Raw genomic sequence first — 14182 nt, 5'->3', positions numbered from 1 at the left:
TACAGAAAAATATTTCAGAGCCAGAAAATGGGAGTCTCGGTTTGCAATGCAGAGGGGACAGTGACCGGGACTAGTGCAGGCCATAGACGGGTCGAAAATTGGCCAATTTTTTGCTCAAAAAAAAAATCGGCCAATTTTCGCACTGTTAGTGGCTTAAATGGTCGGCAGTTTTTCGGGGTTTTGGCACATTTTTTTTAATTGGTAAAGTTGGAAAAAATCAGCTGATTTTGCTGATCGTCCGATTTACCCGGCAATGATGGGCAAATTGGCCGATCTTTTTTACCGATAAAAAATCTGCGCATGAGTCGTGACCTGCAAGAAGAAGAAAAAGAAGAGGAATTCCAGTCCGCTATTATATTTTATATAAGAAGTCTTGCAGTTTCAACAATGTATCCATTTGTATCCGAATAAAAACATCTGCATCCGAAATGGATACAAATGGAGACAAATGGTTACATTGTTGCAACCGCAAGACTTTCATGTAAAATATAATAGCGGAGCTCTCTGCAGGGACAGCAGTAATGAAATGCCGGCCGTAGACGGGATGAAAATCGGCCGATTTTTTTTTACTGTTGGTGGTAACATCCAATTTTTCGTTTTTTTTTTTAAACGGCCAGTTTTCGACCCATCTATGGCCTGCATAGGACTGAACAGGCAGGGATTTTAGCGTCATTTGCCATCTTGGAAGATGTTGGCTTTAGGTCGGAGTGTCTCCTTAATTCGGCCTCCTTGGCTGGGCTACATCCAGTTCACAGCGTCTGACCGTCTCCCCCCCGTAGGATATTTCCCATGCACAGTATTGGCGGAGGCCGCGCATTATTGAAATAGATTCGCTCGGACGTTATGAGAAGCGGAATGGATGACTGTTCTTGGAGGGGTTACGCGGCCTTACCTCATTTAAACGCGGCCGCCGTTCCCCCGGGAGCGTGACGTAGTGTGGGAGAGAGCGGCCTTCACTCATTCTGCGCACTCAGGACTTCATTCTCATTCTTTTCCAGTTCTGTACGAAGCAGCTGATCCCAATTATGTCCCATGGCTGACTTTCCTCCATTTAGAGGTCTTTGCCTTCTTTTTATAGATTTTATAGACTCTGATAGGGATGGTACATTCCGGGGTGATTCCAATGGTCGGGGCCAGGGGTCTCCAAACTATGGCCCCAGGGGCCACGTGCAGCCCACCACAAGATTTTATCTGGCCCACAGCTGATGTGCATAGTCTCGTTCTGATGTGGACCCCACTGGGGATAATCCAATGGGAACCTTGATGTAAGGGGGACTCAAGGAGAACCTGAAGAAAGGGGAACTCTGATGGAGAATCTGATGTAAAGGGGGAACTCTGATGGAGAACCTCATGTAAGGGGGAACTGTGATGGAGAATCTGCTGTAAGGGGGACTCTGATGGGGAACCTAATGTAAGGGGGAACTCTGATGGAGAATCTGATGTACGGGGGACTCTGATGGAGAATCTGATGTAAGGGGAACTCTGATGGAGAACCTGATGTAAGGGGGACTCTGATGGAGAACCTGATGTAAGCGGGGAACTCTGATGGAGAACCTGATGTAAGGGGGATTCTGATGGAGAATCTGATGTAAGGGGGACTCTGATGGAGAATCTGATGTAAGGGGGACTTTGATGGAGAACCTCATGTAAGGGGGAACTCTGATGGAGAATCTGATGTACGGGGGACTCTGATGGAGAATCTGATGTAAGGGGAACTCTGATGGAGAACCTGATGTAAGGGGGACTCTGATGGAGAACCTGATGTAAGGGGGACTCTGATGGAGAGCCTGATGTAAGGGGGAACTATTATGGAGAACCTGATGTAAGCGGGGATCTCTGATGGAGAACCTCATGTAAGGGGGACTCTGACGGAGAACCTGATGTAAAGGGGGAGCTCTGATGGAGAACCTGATGTAAGGGGGACTCTGACGGAGAACCTGATGTAAAGGGGGAGCTCTGATGGAGAACCTGATGTAAGGGGGACTCTGATGGAGAACCTGATGTAAGGGGGAACTATGATGGAGAACCTGATGTAAGGGGGGAACTTTGATGTGGACCCTGATGTAAGGGGAGACTCTGACAGATACCCTAATGTAAGGGGGGACTCTGATGGGCAACCTGATGTCGAGGAGACTCTGATGGGGAACTTGATGTCGAGGAGACTCTGATGGGGAACCTGATGTAAAGAGACATTCTGTTAAGGACCCTAATGTAGGGAGGGACTCTAATGTGGACTTTGATGTAAGGAGGCTATGATGTGAGGAGCGATTGTGATAGGGTACCTGATGTAAGGGCAGACTCTGATGGGGACCCAAATGTAAGAAGGAACAATGATGTGGACACCGATGTAAGGAGAGACTCTGACAGAGACCCTAATGTAGGGAGGGACTCTGATGTGGACTTTGATGTAAGGTGGCTCTGATGTGAGGGGGGACTGTGATGGGGAACCTGATGTAAGGGGGAATTCTGATGGAGAACCTGATGTAAGGGGAGACTCTTGACAGATACCCTAATGTAAGGGAGAACTCTGATGGGCAAACTGATTTCGGGGAGACTTTGGGGAAGTTCATCACATGTTCTTCTCAGAGTCCCCAGTTGGGGGCGCAGTTGACGATGAGTTCACAGGCCCCCGTGTTCCCGGAGTATGTGAGGAATGGACATGTTTGTGGAATCTGTATGCTAAGCTGCCCTTTAGGCGACTCTGGAAATGTCAGCCGTGAATCTGAGAGCAGCTGGGGAAATGTCACCGCGTCCTGTGCGCAGTGCTGCCCCACCGCACTCTGCCGGCAGCACACGGACACACGGCGGTAAATGTGGCGCGCGGAGGTGTCACTTATTGTGAGTAGCGCCTTAAAGCCGGCCATATACGGGTCGAACATCGGCCAATTTAAAAATAAAAAAAGAAAAATCGATCGGCCGGCGTTACCACCAACGTTAAAAAAATCGGCCGATTTTCAACCCGTCTATGGCCGGCATTCACCCCATAACTTCTGTCCCTTGCAGAGACGGGGGAGCGCGCCGTACAATGTGACAGCAATACAGAAGAAGAAGAAGTCCAGTCCGCTATTATATTTTACATGAAAAAGTCTTGCGGTTGCAACAATGTATCCAAATAAAAACATCCATACAAATAGATACATTTGTTGCAACCGCAAGACTTTTTCATGTAAAATATAATAGCGGACTGGAATTCTTCTTTTCTTCTTCCTCTTCTCCTCCTGCTTCTTCTTCTTCTTTCTGCTTCTTCTTCTGCTTCTTCTTCATCCTCCTCCTCCTCCTCCTCCTCCTTCTTCTTCTTCTTCTCCTCCTTCTTCTTCTTCTTCCTCCTCCTCCTCCTCCTCCTCCTCCTCCTTCTTCTTCTTTCTTCCTTCTTCTTTCTTCCTCCCTCTTCCTCTTCTTCCTTCTTCCTCTTCTTTCTTCTTCTTCTTCCTTATTCTTTCTTCTTCTTCTTCTTTCTTCCCTCTTCTTCCTGCTTCTTCTTCCTTCTTCTTTCTTCTTCTTCCTCCTCCTTCTTCCTCCTCCCTCTTCTTCTTCTTCTTTCTTCCTTCCTCTTCCTTCTTCTTCTTCCTTCTTCTTCTTTCTTCTTCCTCCTTCTCCTTTCTTCTCCTTCCTCCTTCTTTCTTCTTCTTTCTTCTTCTTCCTCCTTTCTTCTCCTTCCTCCTTCATCCTTCCTCCTTCTTTCCTCTTACTTCCTTCTTCTTTCTTCTTCAAAATCAGCCACAAATTTATCAATATGACCGATAAAAAAATGTGCAAAAACCCAGATAAACGGCCAACCAATTAACCCACTAACGGTGCAAAAATCGGCCGATTTTTGACCCATCTATGGCCGGCATAAGGCACAGTATCTCGACTTAGCGCAGCGCATAGTCATGACCCGCCGCATTGTCGCATTTCGCTGGGAGCGCCGGGGCCATGGATACGCAGTCAGGGTGGAAAGCAGCAGGAACTCCAGTCTGTGCTTGCTTATCTGCAATGGAGGGCAGGGGAGACATTGGGGGGTCCAATAGACCCCTGATGTCTCCATAAAGAGAACCTGTCACCCGCCCATGCTATCACTTTGGGAGCTTGTAAGCCCCCCCCCCCCCTTGTGATAGCAATAAAGTTAAATGAAAAAAAAATATATAAATGATAGTAAAATAAAAAAAGAACAGATCATGTTTGGGGTTTTTTATGTCACTTTGTAGCAAATAAAATGCAGATTTTAATGTGTGTGGAAAGGCAACTGGCAGGACTTCAGTTTATATGGAGCGCTGCGCCCCCTACTGCTTGCTTGGCGCATTAATGCGACTATTCGATGCATAAAAAATATAGGCCGACTTTTTTAATTGTATGGTGCAATACATTGGTGTCAGTGGGAGGAGAATAGTGCCCCATCATTGGTGTCAGTGGAAGGAATAGTGCCCCATCATTGGTGTCAGTGGGAGGAATAGTGCCCCATCATTGGTGTCAATGGAAGGAATAGTGCCCCATCATTGGTGTCAGTGGGAGGAATAGTGCCCCATCATTGGTGTCAGTGGGAGGAATAGTGCCCCATCATTGGGGTCAGTGGGAGGTATAGTGCCCCATCATTGGTGTCAGTGGGAGGAATAGTGCCCCATCATTGGTGTCAGTGGGAGGAATAGTGCCTCATCAATGGTACCAGTGGGAGGAATAGTGCCCCATCATTGGTGTCAGTGGGAGGAATAGTGCCCCATCATTGGTGTCATTGGGAGGAATAGTGCCCCATCATTGGTATCAGTGGGAGAAATAGTGCCCCATCATTGGTATCAGTGGGAGGAATAGTGCCCCATCATTGGTGTCAGTGGGAGGAATAATGCCCCATCATTGGTATCAGTGGGAGGAATAGTGCCCCATCATTGGTATCAGTGGGAGGAATAGTGCCCCATCATTGGTGTCAGTGGGAGGAATAGTGCCCCATCACTGGTATCAGTGAGAGGAATAGTGCCCCATCATTGGTGTCAGTGGGAGGAATAGTGCCCCATCATTGGTGTCAGTGGGAGGAATAGTGCCCCATCTTTGGTGTCAGTGGGAGGAATAGTGCCCCATCATTGGTATCAGTGGGAGGAATAGTGCCCCATCATTGGTATCAGTGGGAGGAATAGTTCCCCCATCATTGGTGTCAGTGGAAGGAATAGTGCTCCATCATTGGTATCAGTGGGAGGAATAGTGCCCCATCATTGTGGTATCAGTGGGAGGAATAGTGCCCCATCATTGGTGTCAGTGGGAGGAATAGTGTCCCATCATTGGCATCAGTGGGAGGAATAGTGCCCCATCATTGGTATCAGTGGGAGGAATAGTGCCCCATCATTGGTGTCAGTGGGAGGAATAGTGCCTCATCATTGGTATCAGTGGGAGGAATAGTGCCCCATCATTGGTGTCAGTGGGAGGAATAGTGCCCCATCATTGGTGTCAGTGGGAGGAATAGTGCCCCATCATTGGTATCATTGGGAGGAATAGTGCCCCATCATTGGTGTCAGTGGGGGGAATAGTGCCCCATCATTGGTGTCAGTGGGGGGAATAGTGCCCCATCATTGGTGTCAGTGGGAGGAATAGTGCCCCATCATTGGTGTCAGTGGGAGGAATAGTGCCCCATCATTGGTATCAGTAAGAGGAATAGTGCCCCATCATTGGTATCAGTGGGAGGAATAGTGCCCCATCACTGGTGTCAGTGGGAGGAATAGTGCCCCATCATTGGTATCAGTGGGAGGAAAAGTGCACCATCATTGGTGTCAGTGGCAGGAATAGTGTGCCATCATTGGTGTCAGTAGGAGGAATAGTGCCCCATCATTGGTGTCAGTAAAAGGAATAGTGCCCTATCATTGGTGTCAGTGGGAGGAATAGTGCCCCATCATTGGTGTCAGTGGGAGGAATAGTGCCCCATCATTGATGTCAGTAAAAGGAATAGTGCCCCATCATTGGTGTCAGTGGGAGGAATAGTGCCCCATCATTGGTGTCAGTGAAAGGAATAGTGCCCCATCATTGGTGTCAATGGGAGGAATAGTGACCCGTCATTGGTGTCAGTGGGAGGAATAGTGCCCCATCATTGGTGTCAGTGGGAGGAATAGTTGCCCATCATTGGTGTCAGTGGAAATAATTGTGCCTCATCATTGGTGTCAGTGTATCAGTTGTTAAGTCGGTCTCTTGCACAGCATGACGATCAATTATTGAATCGATTACCTCCATTCTGTGGCATTGCACAATCTCATGGCTTATATTCTTGCTCCTGTGTAGCTGGCTCTATAGGGAATCTGTTGTTCTATCGCAGAGAGATAAACTGCCGCTCTGGGATGAATATTGATGATTATCGATAATAATTGATAATTCTTTGTATTAGGAACAGACGGCTGGAAATTGTCGGTATGCTCACTGTACATTGTTTAGGTACGCTGGGCTGTGATTGGACGGCTGAATACAAAACAACATAATGGGATACAATGTATCAGGTGCTGAGCTGTGCGGTCTTTGCTCTGATGTAGATCACATGAAGACGGATCATCTGATCAGACAGTGAAATGGAGTGAAGGCAATTCTGAGCGTTCGCTGAGCTCATCACAACCGAAGCTTTACTGTCATCGTCTTCTACAGAGCGACTCCCCGCTGGGCGCCATGGCACGCAATGTGACGCTTCACCTCCCTTCCACTATTGCTGATGCGTCCTAAATCCCTAACCGCCCCTAGTGTGTGCTGAACAAACAAATACATATTATAAAAATATACATATACTATGAACTGGGGAATACATATATATAATACATGTGTTATAGATTCAGGCATAATTATATAAATGCAATATATTGCCCAAAGTATTGGCCCCACCCTGCCAATCATGTGATTTCTGTGTTTCAATCCCCTCTCAATCATGTGATTCAGGTGTTCCAATCCCCTCCATATCATGTGATTCAGGTGTTCCAATCCCCTCCATGGACACAGGTGTATACAATCAAGCCCCTAGGCATGCAGACGGCTTCTACAAACATTGGTGAAAGAATGGGTCGCTCTCAGGAGCTCAGTGACTCCAAGCGTGGTCCCGTGATAGGTGGCCACCTGGGCAATAAGTCCATCCGTGACATTTCCCGGCTACTAAATATTCCACGCTCAGCTGTTAGTGGGATTATAACAAAGTGAAAGCAACTGGGAACAACAGCCACTCAGCCACCAAGTGGTAGGCCACGTCACATGACAGGGCGGGGTCAGCGCATGTTGAAGCGCACAGTGCGCAGAAGTCGCCAACTGTCTGCAGAGTCAATAGCTAAAGACCTCCAAACTTGGTGTGGCCTTCAGATGAGCCCAACAACAGTGCGTAGAGAGCTTCATGGAATGGGTTTCCATGGCTGAGTAGCTGCATCCAAGCCTTCCATCACCAAGTGCAATGCAAAGCGTCGGATGCCGTGGTGTAAAGCACACCGCCACTGGACTCTAGAGCAGTGGAGACCTGTTCTCTGGAGTGACCAATCATTCTTCTCTGTCTGGCAATCCGATGGATGTGTCTGGGTTTTGCGGTTGCCAGGAGAACGGTACTTGCCTGACTGCATTGTGCCAAGTGTAAAGTTTGGTGGAGGAGGGATTATGGTGTGGGGTTGTTTTTCAGGGGTTGGGCTTGGCCCCCTAGTTCCAGTGAAGGGAACTCTTAAGGTGACATTTTGGACAATTTCACGCTCCCAACTTTGTGGGAAGAGTTTGGGGATGGCCCCTTCCTGTTCCAACATGACTGCCCACCAGTGCACAAAGCAAGGTCCATAAAGACATGGAGGAGCCAGTTTGGGGTGGAGGAACTTGACTGTCCTGCACAGAGTCCTGACCTCAACCCCATAGAACACCTTTGGGATGAATTAGAGCGGAGACTGCGAGCCAGGCCTCCTCCCCCGACATCAGTGCCTGACCTGACAAATGTGCTTCTGGAAGAATGGTCCAACCTTCCCATAGACACCCTCCTAAACCTTGTGGATGGCCTTCCCAGAAGAGTTGAAGCTGTTATAGCTGCAAAGGGCGGGGCCAACTCAATATTGAACCCTACGGATTAAGACTGGGGGGCCATTAAAGGTCATGTGTGTGGAAAGGCCGGCGGCCCAATACTTGGGGCAATATAGTGTATATTCATATACTGTTACCTCCGTACACACGCCATATAAAAGTGCAGCACAAAGCATGTATGTAAATCAGTTGTGCCACACACGTGAGGTCTCACCGCGAATGTTGAAGTGGCAGCAATAATCCTAGGGACATAATTCACGGCTAGCTTTAAAATGATAACCTGTAAAGGCTTTTAAATCACCAATGGAGAATTTCGGGTACCATAGATTTATTTTGCGATTCCATGGATGTGCAGTTTTAAGGCTTGATATGTTTGGTATCTATTTACTCGACGTAACCCAATCTTTTATATTTTCCAAAACATTGGTTATAATATTGTGCTTGTTTGTACTGCAATTAATTTTTTTGTAATTTTTTTGGATGATAGGCATTTGTTAAATAACCGTGCAACAAAGTAAATTGCAGCAATCACCAGTTTATTCTCCAGGGTCTCTGTTTTCAGAAAATATATACTTTTTGGGGGGGTTTACAGTAATTTCCAGCAAAAAAATGCAAATGTTAACAGGTGTGCAAAAAAAAAAAAAAATGGCCCCGTAAGCAAGGAGTTAAGCTCACATGAAGACTCTGTGTTGTGGGATATGGAGTCCCCGGCATGCACTGGAAGTGTGATCCTTGTTGAGGGGTTGTCACTTCTAATGGAATGCCGGGTTGTAGTGTTTCTTATGACAGCGTCGTGACTCATAAAGCTCTGATGTTTGAACTGACGTTGTGTCACTTTCCATCTTCCTGTAGATGATGATCAGCAGATAGCGGAGTACAGGATGACCATGGCTCCCCGGAAAAGGAATCGTCATGCCTTGGGATTCCTCTGCTGTTTTGGGGGCAGCGAACATCCCGAAATCAACCTCAAGGATAACAACCCGCTTCAGTTCGTGGAGTTTGCGGGGCCCATGCCATCTGCCGATGAGCTCAATGCCCGCTTCTCCGAGCTGGTGGTAAGTGAACTTCATCTTTATTGGGTCACGTGGAGTCTGTAGACCTGAGAGATTTGTAGGTAACTGCTGCCTACCCTCCGTCAGTGACAGTGACTCCTCCTTTTAATGTTCTTTATAAGTAACTGCCGCCTGTCCTCCATCAGTGACAATGACTCCTCCATATAATGTTCTCGTCTCTGGTTCTCGTCCTATCTATCCCAACGCTCCTTCAGTGTCACCTACAATGGTGCCACCTCCCCTTCTCTCCCCCTCTCTGTTGGGGTCCCCCAGGGCTCTGTCCTTGGACCCCTTCTCTTCTCCATCTACACCTCCTCCCTTGGCAAACTCATACACTCCCACGGCTTCAATTACCACCTCTATGCTGATGATACTCAAATCTACCTATCCGCCCCTCACCTCACCCCCTCATTCTCCGCCCGCATCACTCACCTCCTAAACGACATCTCTGACTGGATGTCGCTCAATTTCCTCAAACTCAACCTCTCCAAAACCGAGCTTCTCATCTTCCCCCCAGCCCGCGCCCCCCCCCCCCATCCTTTCCATCACTACCAACAACACCACCATCAATCCCGCCCAGCAAGCCAAGGTCCTTGGCGTCATTCTGGACTCAAACCTTTCCTTTCAACCTCATATCAAATCTCTCACAAACACATGCAGGCTCCACCTCCGGAACATCGCCAGGATACGTTCCTTCCTTACCCCAGACACCACTAAACTACTAGTACACTCCCTGATTATCTCACGCCTGGACTACTGCAACTCCCTCCTCACCGGCCTACCCCAGTGCAGGCTCTCCCCGCTTCAGACCATCCTGAACTCAGCGGCCAGACTCATCCACCTCACCAGCCGCTCCACCTCTGCCACCCCCCTCTGCCTCTCCCTCCACTGGCTCCCCATTGCCCAACGCATTAAATTCAAATTGCTCACCCTGACCTATAAGGCCATTCACAACACTGCCCCTAACTACCTCACCGATCTGATCCCCAGGTACCACCCTACCCGTACCCTTCGCTCTTCACAGGACCTTCTTCTATCTTGCTCCCTGGTCTCCTCCTCCCACGCACGACTGCAAGACTTCTCCAGGTCCTCCCCCATCCTCTGGAACTCACTACCCCAATCCATCAGACTGTCACCGTCCCTCCTCACCTTCAGGCGCTCCCTGAAAACCCACCTCTTCAGGGAAGCCTACCCCACCCTCACCTAACAGCCGCTGCCCTTCCCTCCTCCTACCACTTCATCCCCCACAGCCGCTTCCTCCGGTGCCTCTACCCCCTCCCTCCTAGATTGTAAGCTCGAAAGAGTAGGGCCCTCTAACCCCTTGTGTACTGTTTGATGTTACTGTTCTGTTTCATGTATTGTCCCCCCCCATTGTACAGCGCTGAGCAAACCCTTTGGCGCTATATAAACACGATAAATAAATAAATAAATAATAAATAATGTTCTTTTATAAGTGACTGCCGCCTGCCCTCCATCAGTGATGACTCCTCCTTATAATGATCTTTGTAAGTAACTGCCGCCTGCCCTCCATCATTGACAGTGACTCCTCCATATAATGCTCTTTATAAGTGACTGCCGCCTGCCCTTTATCATTGACAGCGACTCCTCCTTTTAATTTTCTTTATAAGTGACTCCATCCTGCCTTCCATGAGGGACATAATGTTCTTTATAACTGACTGCCACTTGCCCTCCATCAGTGACTCCTCCTCCATATAATGCTCTTTATAAGTGACTGCTGCCTGCCCTCCATCAGGGACATAATGTTCTTTATAACTGACTGCCACTTGCCCTCCATCAGTGACTCCTCCTCCTTATAATGTTCTTTATAAGTGACTGCCGCCTGCCCTCCATCGATGACAGTGACTCCTCTTTATAAAGTTCTTTATAAGTAACTGCCACCTGCCCTCCATCAGTGATGACTCCTCCTAAAATGTTCTTCATAAGTGACTGCCGCCTGCCCTCCATTGATGACAGTGACTCCTCTTTATAAAGTTCTTTATAAGTAACTGCCTCCTGCCCTCCATCGGTGACAACTCCTCCATATAATGTTCTTTATAAGTGACTGCCACCTACCCTTTATCAGTGACAATGACTCCTAAAATGTTCTTTATAAGTGACTGCCGCCTGCCCTCCACAAGTGACAACGACTCCTAAAATGTTCTTTATAAGTGACTGCTGCCTGCACTCCATCGGTGACAGTGACTCCTCCTTATAATGTTCTTAATAAGTGACTGCTGCCTGCACTCCATCGGTGACAGTGACTCCTCCTTATAATGTTCTTTATAAGTGACTGCTGCCTGCCCTCCATCAGTGACAGTGACTCCTCCTTATAATGTTCTTTATAAGTGACTGCTGCCTGCCCTCCATCAATAACAGTGACTCCTCCTTATACAGCTCTTTATAAGTGACTGCCGCCTGCCCTCCATCATTGACAGTGACTCCTCCATATAATGCTCTTTATAAGTGACTGTCGCCTGCCCTCCATCATTGACAGTGACTCCTCCTTTTAATTTTCTTTATAAGTGACTGCCGCCTGCCTTCCATCAGGGACAATGACTCCTCCATATAATGTTCTTTGTAAGTGACTGCCGCCTGCCCTCCATCAGGGACAACGACTCCTCCATATAATGTTCTTTATAAGTGACTGCCGCCTGCTCTCCATCAGTGACTCCTCTGCCTTATAATGTTCTTTATAAGTGACTGCCGCCTGCTCTCCATCAGTGACGACTCCTCCTAAAATGTTCTTTATAAGTGACTGCCGCCTGCCCTCCATCGATGACAGTGACTCCTCCTTATAAAGTTCTTTATAAGTAACTGCCGCCTGCCCTCTATCAGGGACAACGACTCCTCCATATAATGTTCTTTGTAAGTGACTGCCACCTGCCCTCCATCAGGGACAATGACTCCTCCTTATAATGTTTTTTTATAAGTGACTGCTGCCTGCCTTCCATCCGTCACAGTGACTCCTCCTTATAAGGGCCACAGAGAATGTTTTTTGTCCAGCTCCTGGATACCATGGAACATTAGTGGGGCCACCATTTTCACACAAAGGGCATTTGCAAGGAGCCAACTAGTACTGGGGGCCTGCAAGACCTGGGACAAAACAAGGGTTGTGCATCTGTTGTGGTGCATTGGCAGCCCAATCATTAGGAATAGGTTGCTGTAAGGCAACTCCCTTTAACTGGTGACAGTGACTCCTCCTTATATTGTTGTTTATAAATCACTGCCACCTGCCCTCCATCATTGACAGTTACTCCTCCTATAATGTTCTTTATAAGTGACTGCCGCCTGCCCTCCATCGGTGACAACGACTCCTAAAATATTCTTTATAAGTGACTGCCGCCTGCCCTCCATCAGTGACGACTCCTCCATATAATGTTCTTTATAAGTGACTGCCGCCTGCCCTCCATCAGTGACGACTCCTCCATATAATGTTCTTTATAAGTGACTGCCGCCTGCCCTCCATCAGTGACGACTCCTCCTAAAGTGTTCTTTATAAGTGACTGCGGCCTGCCCTCCATCAGTGACGACTCCTCCATATAATGTTCTTTATAAGTGACTGCCGCGTGCCCTCCATCAGTGACGACTCCTCCTAAAGTGTTCTTTATAAGTGACTGCGGCCTGCCCTCCATCAGTGACGACTCCTCCATATAATGTTCTTTATAAGTGACTGCCGCCTGCCCTCCATCAGTGACGACTCCTCCATATAATGTTCTTTATAAGTGACTGCCGCCTGCCCTCCATCAGTGACGACTCCTCCATATAATGTTCTTTATAAGTGACTGCGGCCTGCCCTCCATCAGTGACGACTCCTCCATATAATGTTCTTTATAAGTGACTGCCGCCTGCCCTCCATCAGTGACGACTCCTCCTAAAGTGTTCTTTATAAGTGACTGCCGCCTGCCCTCCATCAGTGACAACTCCTCCTAAAGTGTTCTTTATAAGTGACTGCCGCCTGCCCTCCATCAGTGACGACTCCTCCATATAATGTTCTTTATAAGTGACTGCCGCCTGCCCTCCATCAGTGACGACTCCTCCATATAATGTTCTTTATAAGTGACTGCCGCCTGCCCTCCATCAGTGACGACTCCTCCATATAATGTTCTTTATAAGTGACTGCCGCCTGCCCTCCATCAGTGACGACTCCTCCTAAAGTGTTCTTTATAAGTGACTGCGGCCTGCCCTCCATCAGTGACGACTCCTCCATAAAGTGTTCTTTATAAGTGACTGCGGCCTGCCCTCCATCAGTGACGACTCCTCCATATAATGTTCTTTATAAGTGACTGCCGCCTGCCCTCCATCAGTGACGACTCCTCCTTATAATGTTCTTTGTAAGTGACTGCCGCCTGCCCTCCATCAGTGACGACTCCTCCTTATAATGTTCTTTGTAAGTGACTGCCGCCTGCCCTCCATCAGTGACAACTCCTCCTAAAGTGTTCTTTATAAGTGACTGCCGCCTGCCCTCCATCAGTGACGACTCCTCCTAAAGTGTTCTTTATAAGTGACTGCCGCCTGCCCTCCATCAGTGACGACTCCTCCATATAATGTTCTTTATAAGTGACTGCCGCCTGCCCTCCATCAGTGACGACTCCTCCATATAATGTTCTTTATAAGTGACTGCCGCCTGCCCTCCATCAGTGACGACTCCTCCTAAAGTGTTCTTTATAAGTGACTGCGGCCTGCCCTCCATCAGTGACGACTCCTCCATAAAGTGTTCTTTATAAGTGACTGCGGCCTGCCCTCCATCAGTGACGACTCCTCCATAAAGTGTTCTTTATAAGTGACTGCCGCCTGCCCTCCATCAGTGACGACTCCTCCTTATAATGTTCTTTGTAAGTGACTGCCGCCTGCCCTCCATCGGTGACAACGACTCCTTATACTGTAAGGGCCACAGAGGGTGTTCTCTGTCCAGCCCCTGGATACCATGGAACAATATTGAGGCCACCATTTTTACACAAGGGACATTTTCAAGGAGCCAACTAGTGCTCGGGGCCTGCAAGACCTGGGGCCAAAAAAAGGGATGTGCACTTTTTTTTCACCTGTTGTGGTGCATTGGCAGCCCCAGTCATTAAGAACAGGCTGCCCTAAGGCAACTCCCTTTGAGGCATGCCCGAGTACACGCTCGCACATGTGCATTAATGCACCTCAATGGAAAG

At 48.2% G+C, this 14182-nt stretch overlaps 1 protein-coding gene across 4 annotated transcripts in view; it reads left to right on the top strand.

The window, feature by feature from the left end:
- LOC149434702 (disheveled-associated activator of morphogenesis 2-like) overlaps positions 1 to 14182 on the top strand; it is a 344618-nt gene that overhangs the window by 58030 nt on the left and 272406 nt on the right. For all 4 annotated transcript variants that reach the window (XM_089663497.1, XM_089663496.1, XM_089663499.1 and 1 more), the window contains exon 2: positions 8827 to 9029. In XM_089663497.1, coding sequence (XP_089519623.1) covers positions 8856 to 9029 — 174 coding nt within the window. In that variant the 5' untranslated portion in view covers positions 8827 to 8855. The remainder of the gene's footprint in view (positions 1 to 8826; positions 9030 to 14182) is intronic.

The sequence above is a fragment of the Staurois parvus genome, unplaced genomic scaffold, assembly GCF_062004578.1.
Source record: "Staurois parvus isolate SC_StPar_1 unplaced genomic scaffold, SC_StPar_1.0 ptg001701l, whole genome shotgun sequence".
Lineage (NCBI taxonomy): Eukaryota > Metazoa > Chordata > Amphibia > Anura > Ranidae > Staurois > Staurois parvus.
Note: the sequence above shows the minus strand (reverse complement) of the source record. Positions and strands in the feature narration are given on the sequence as shown.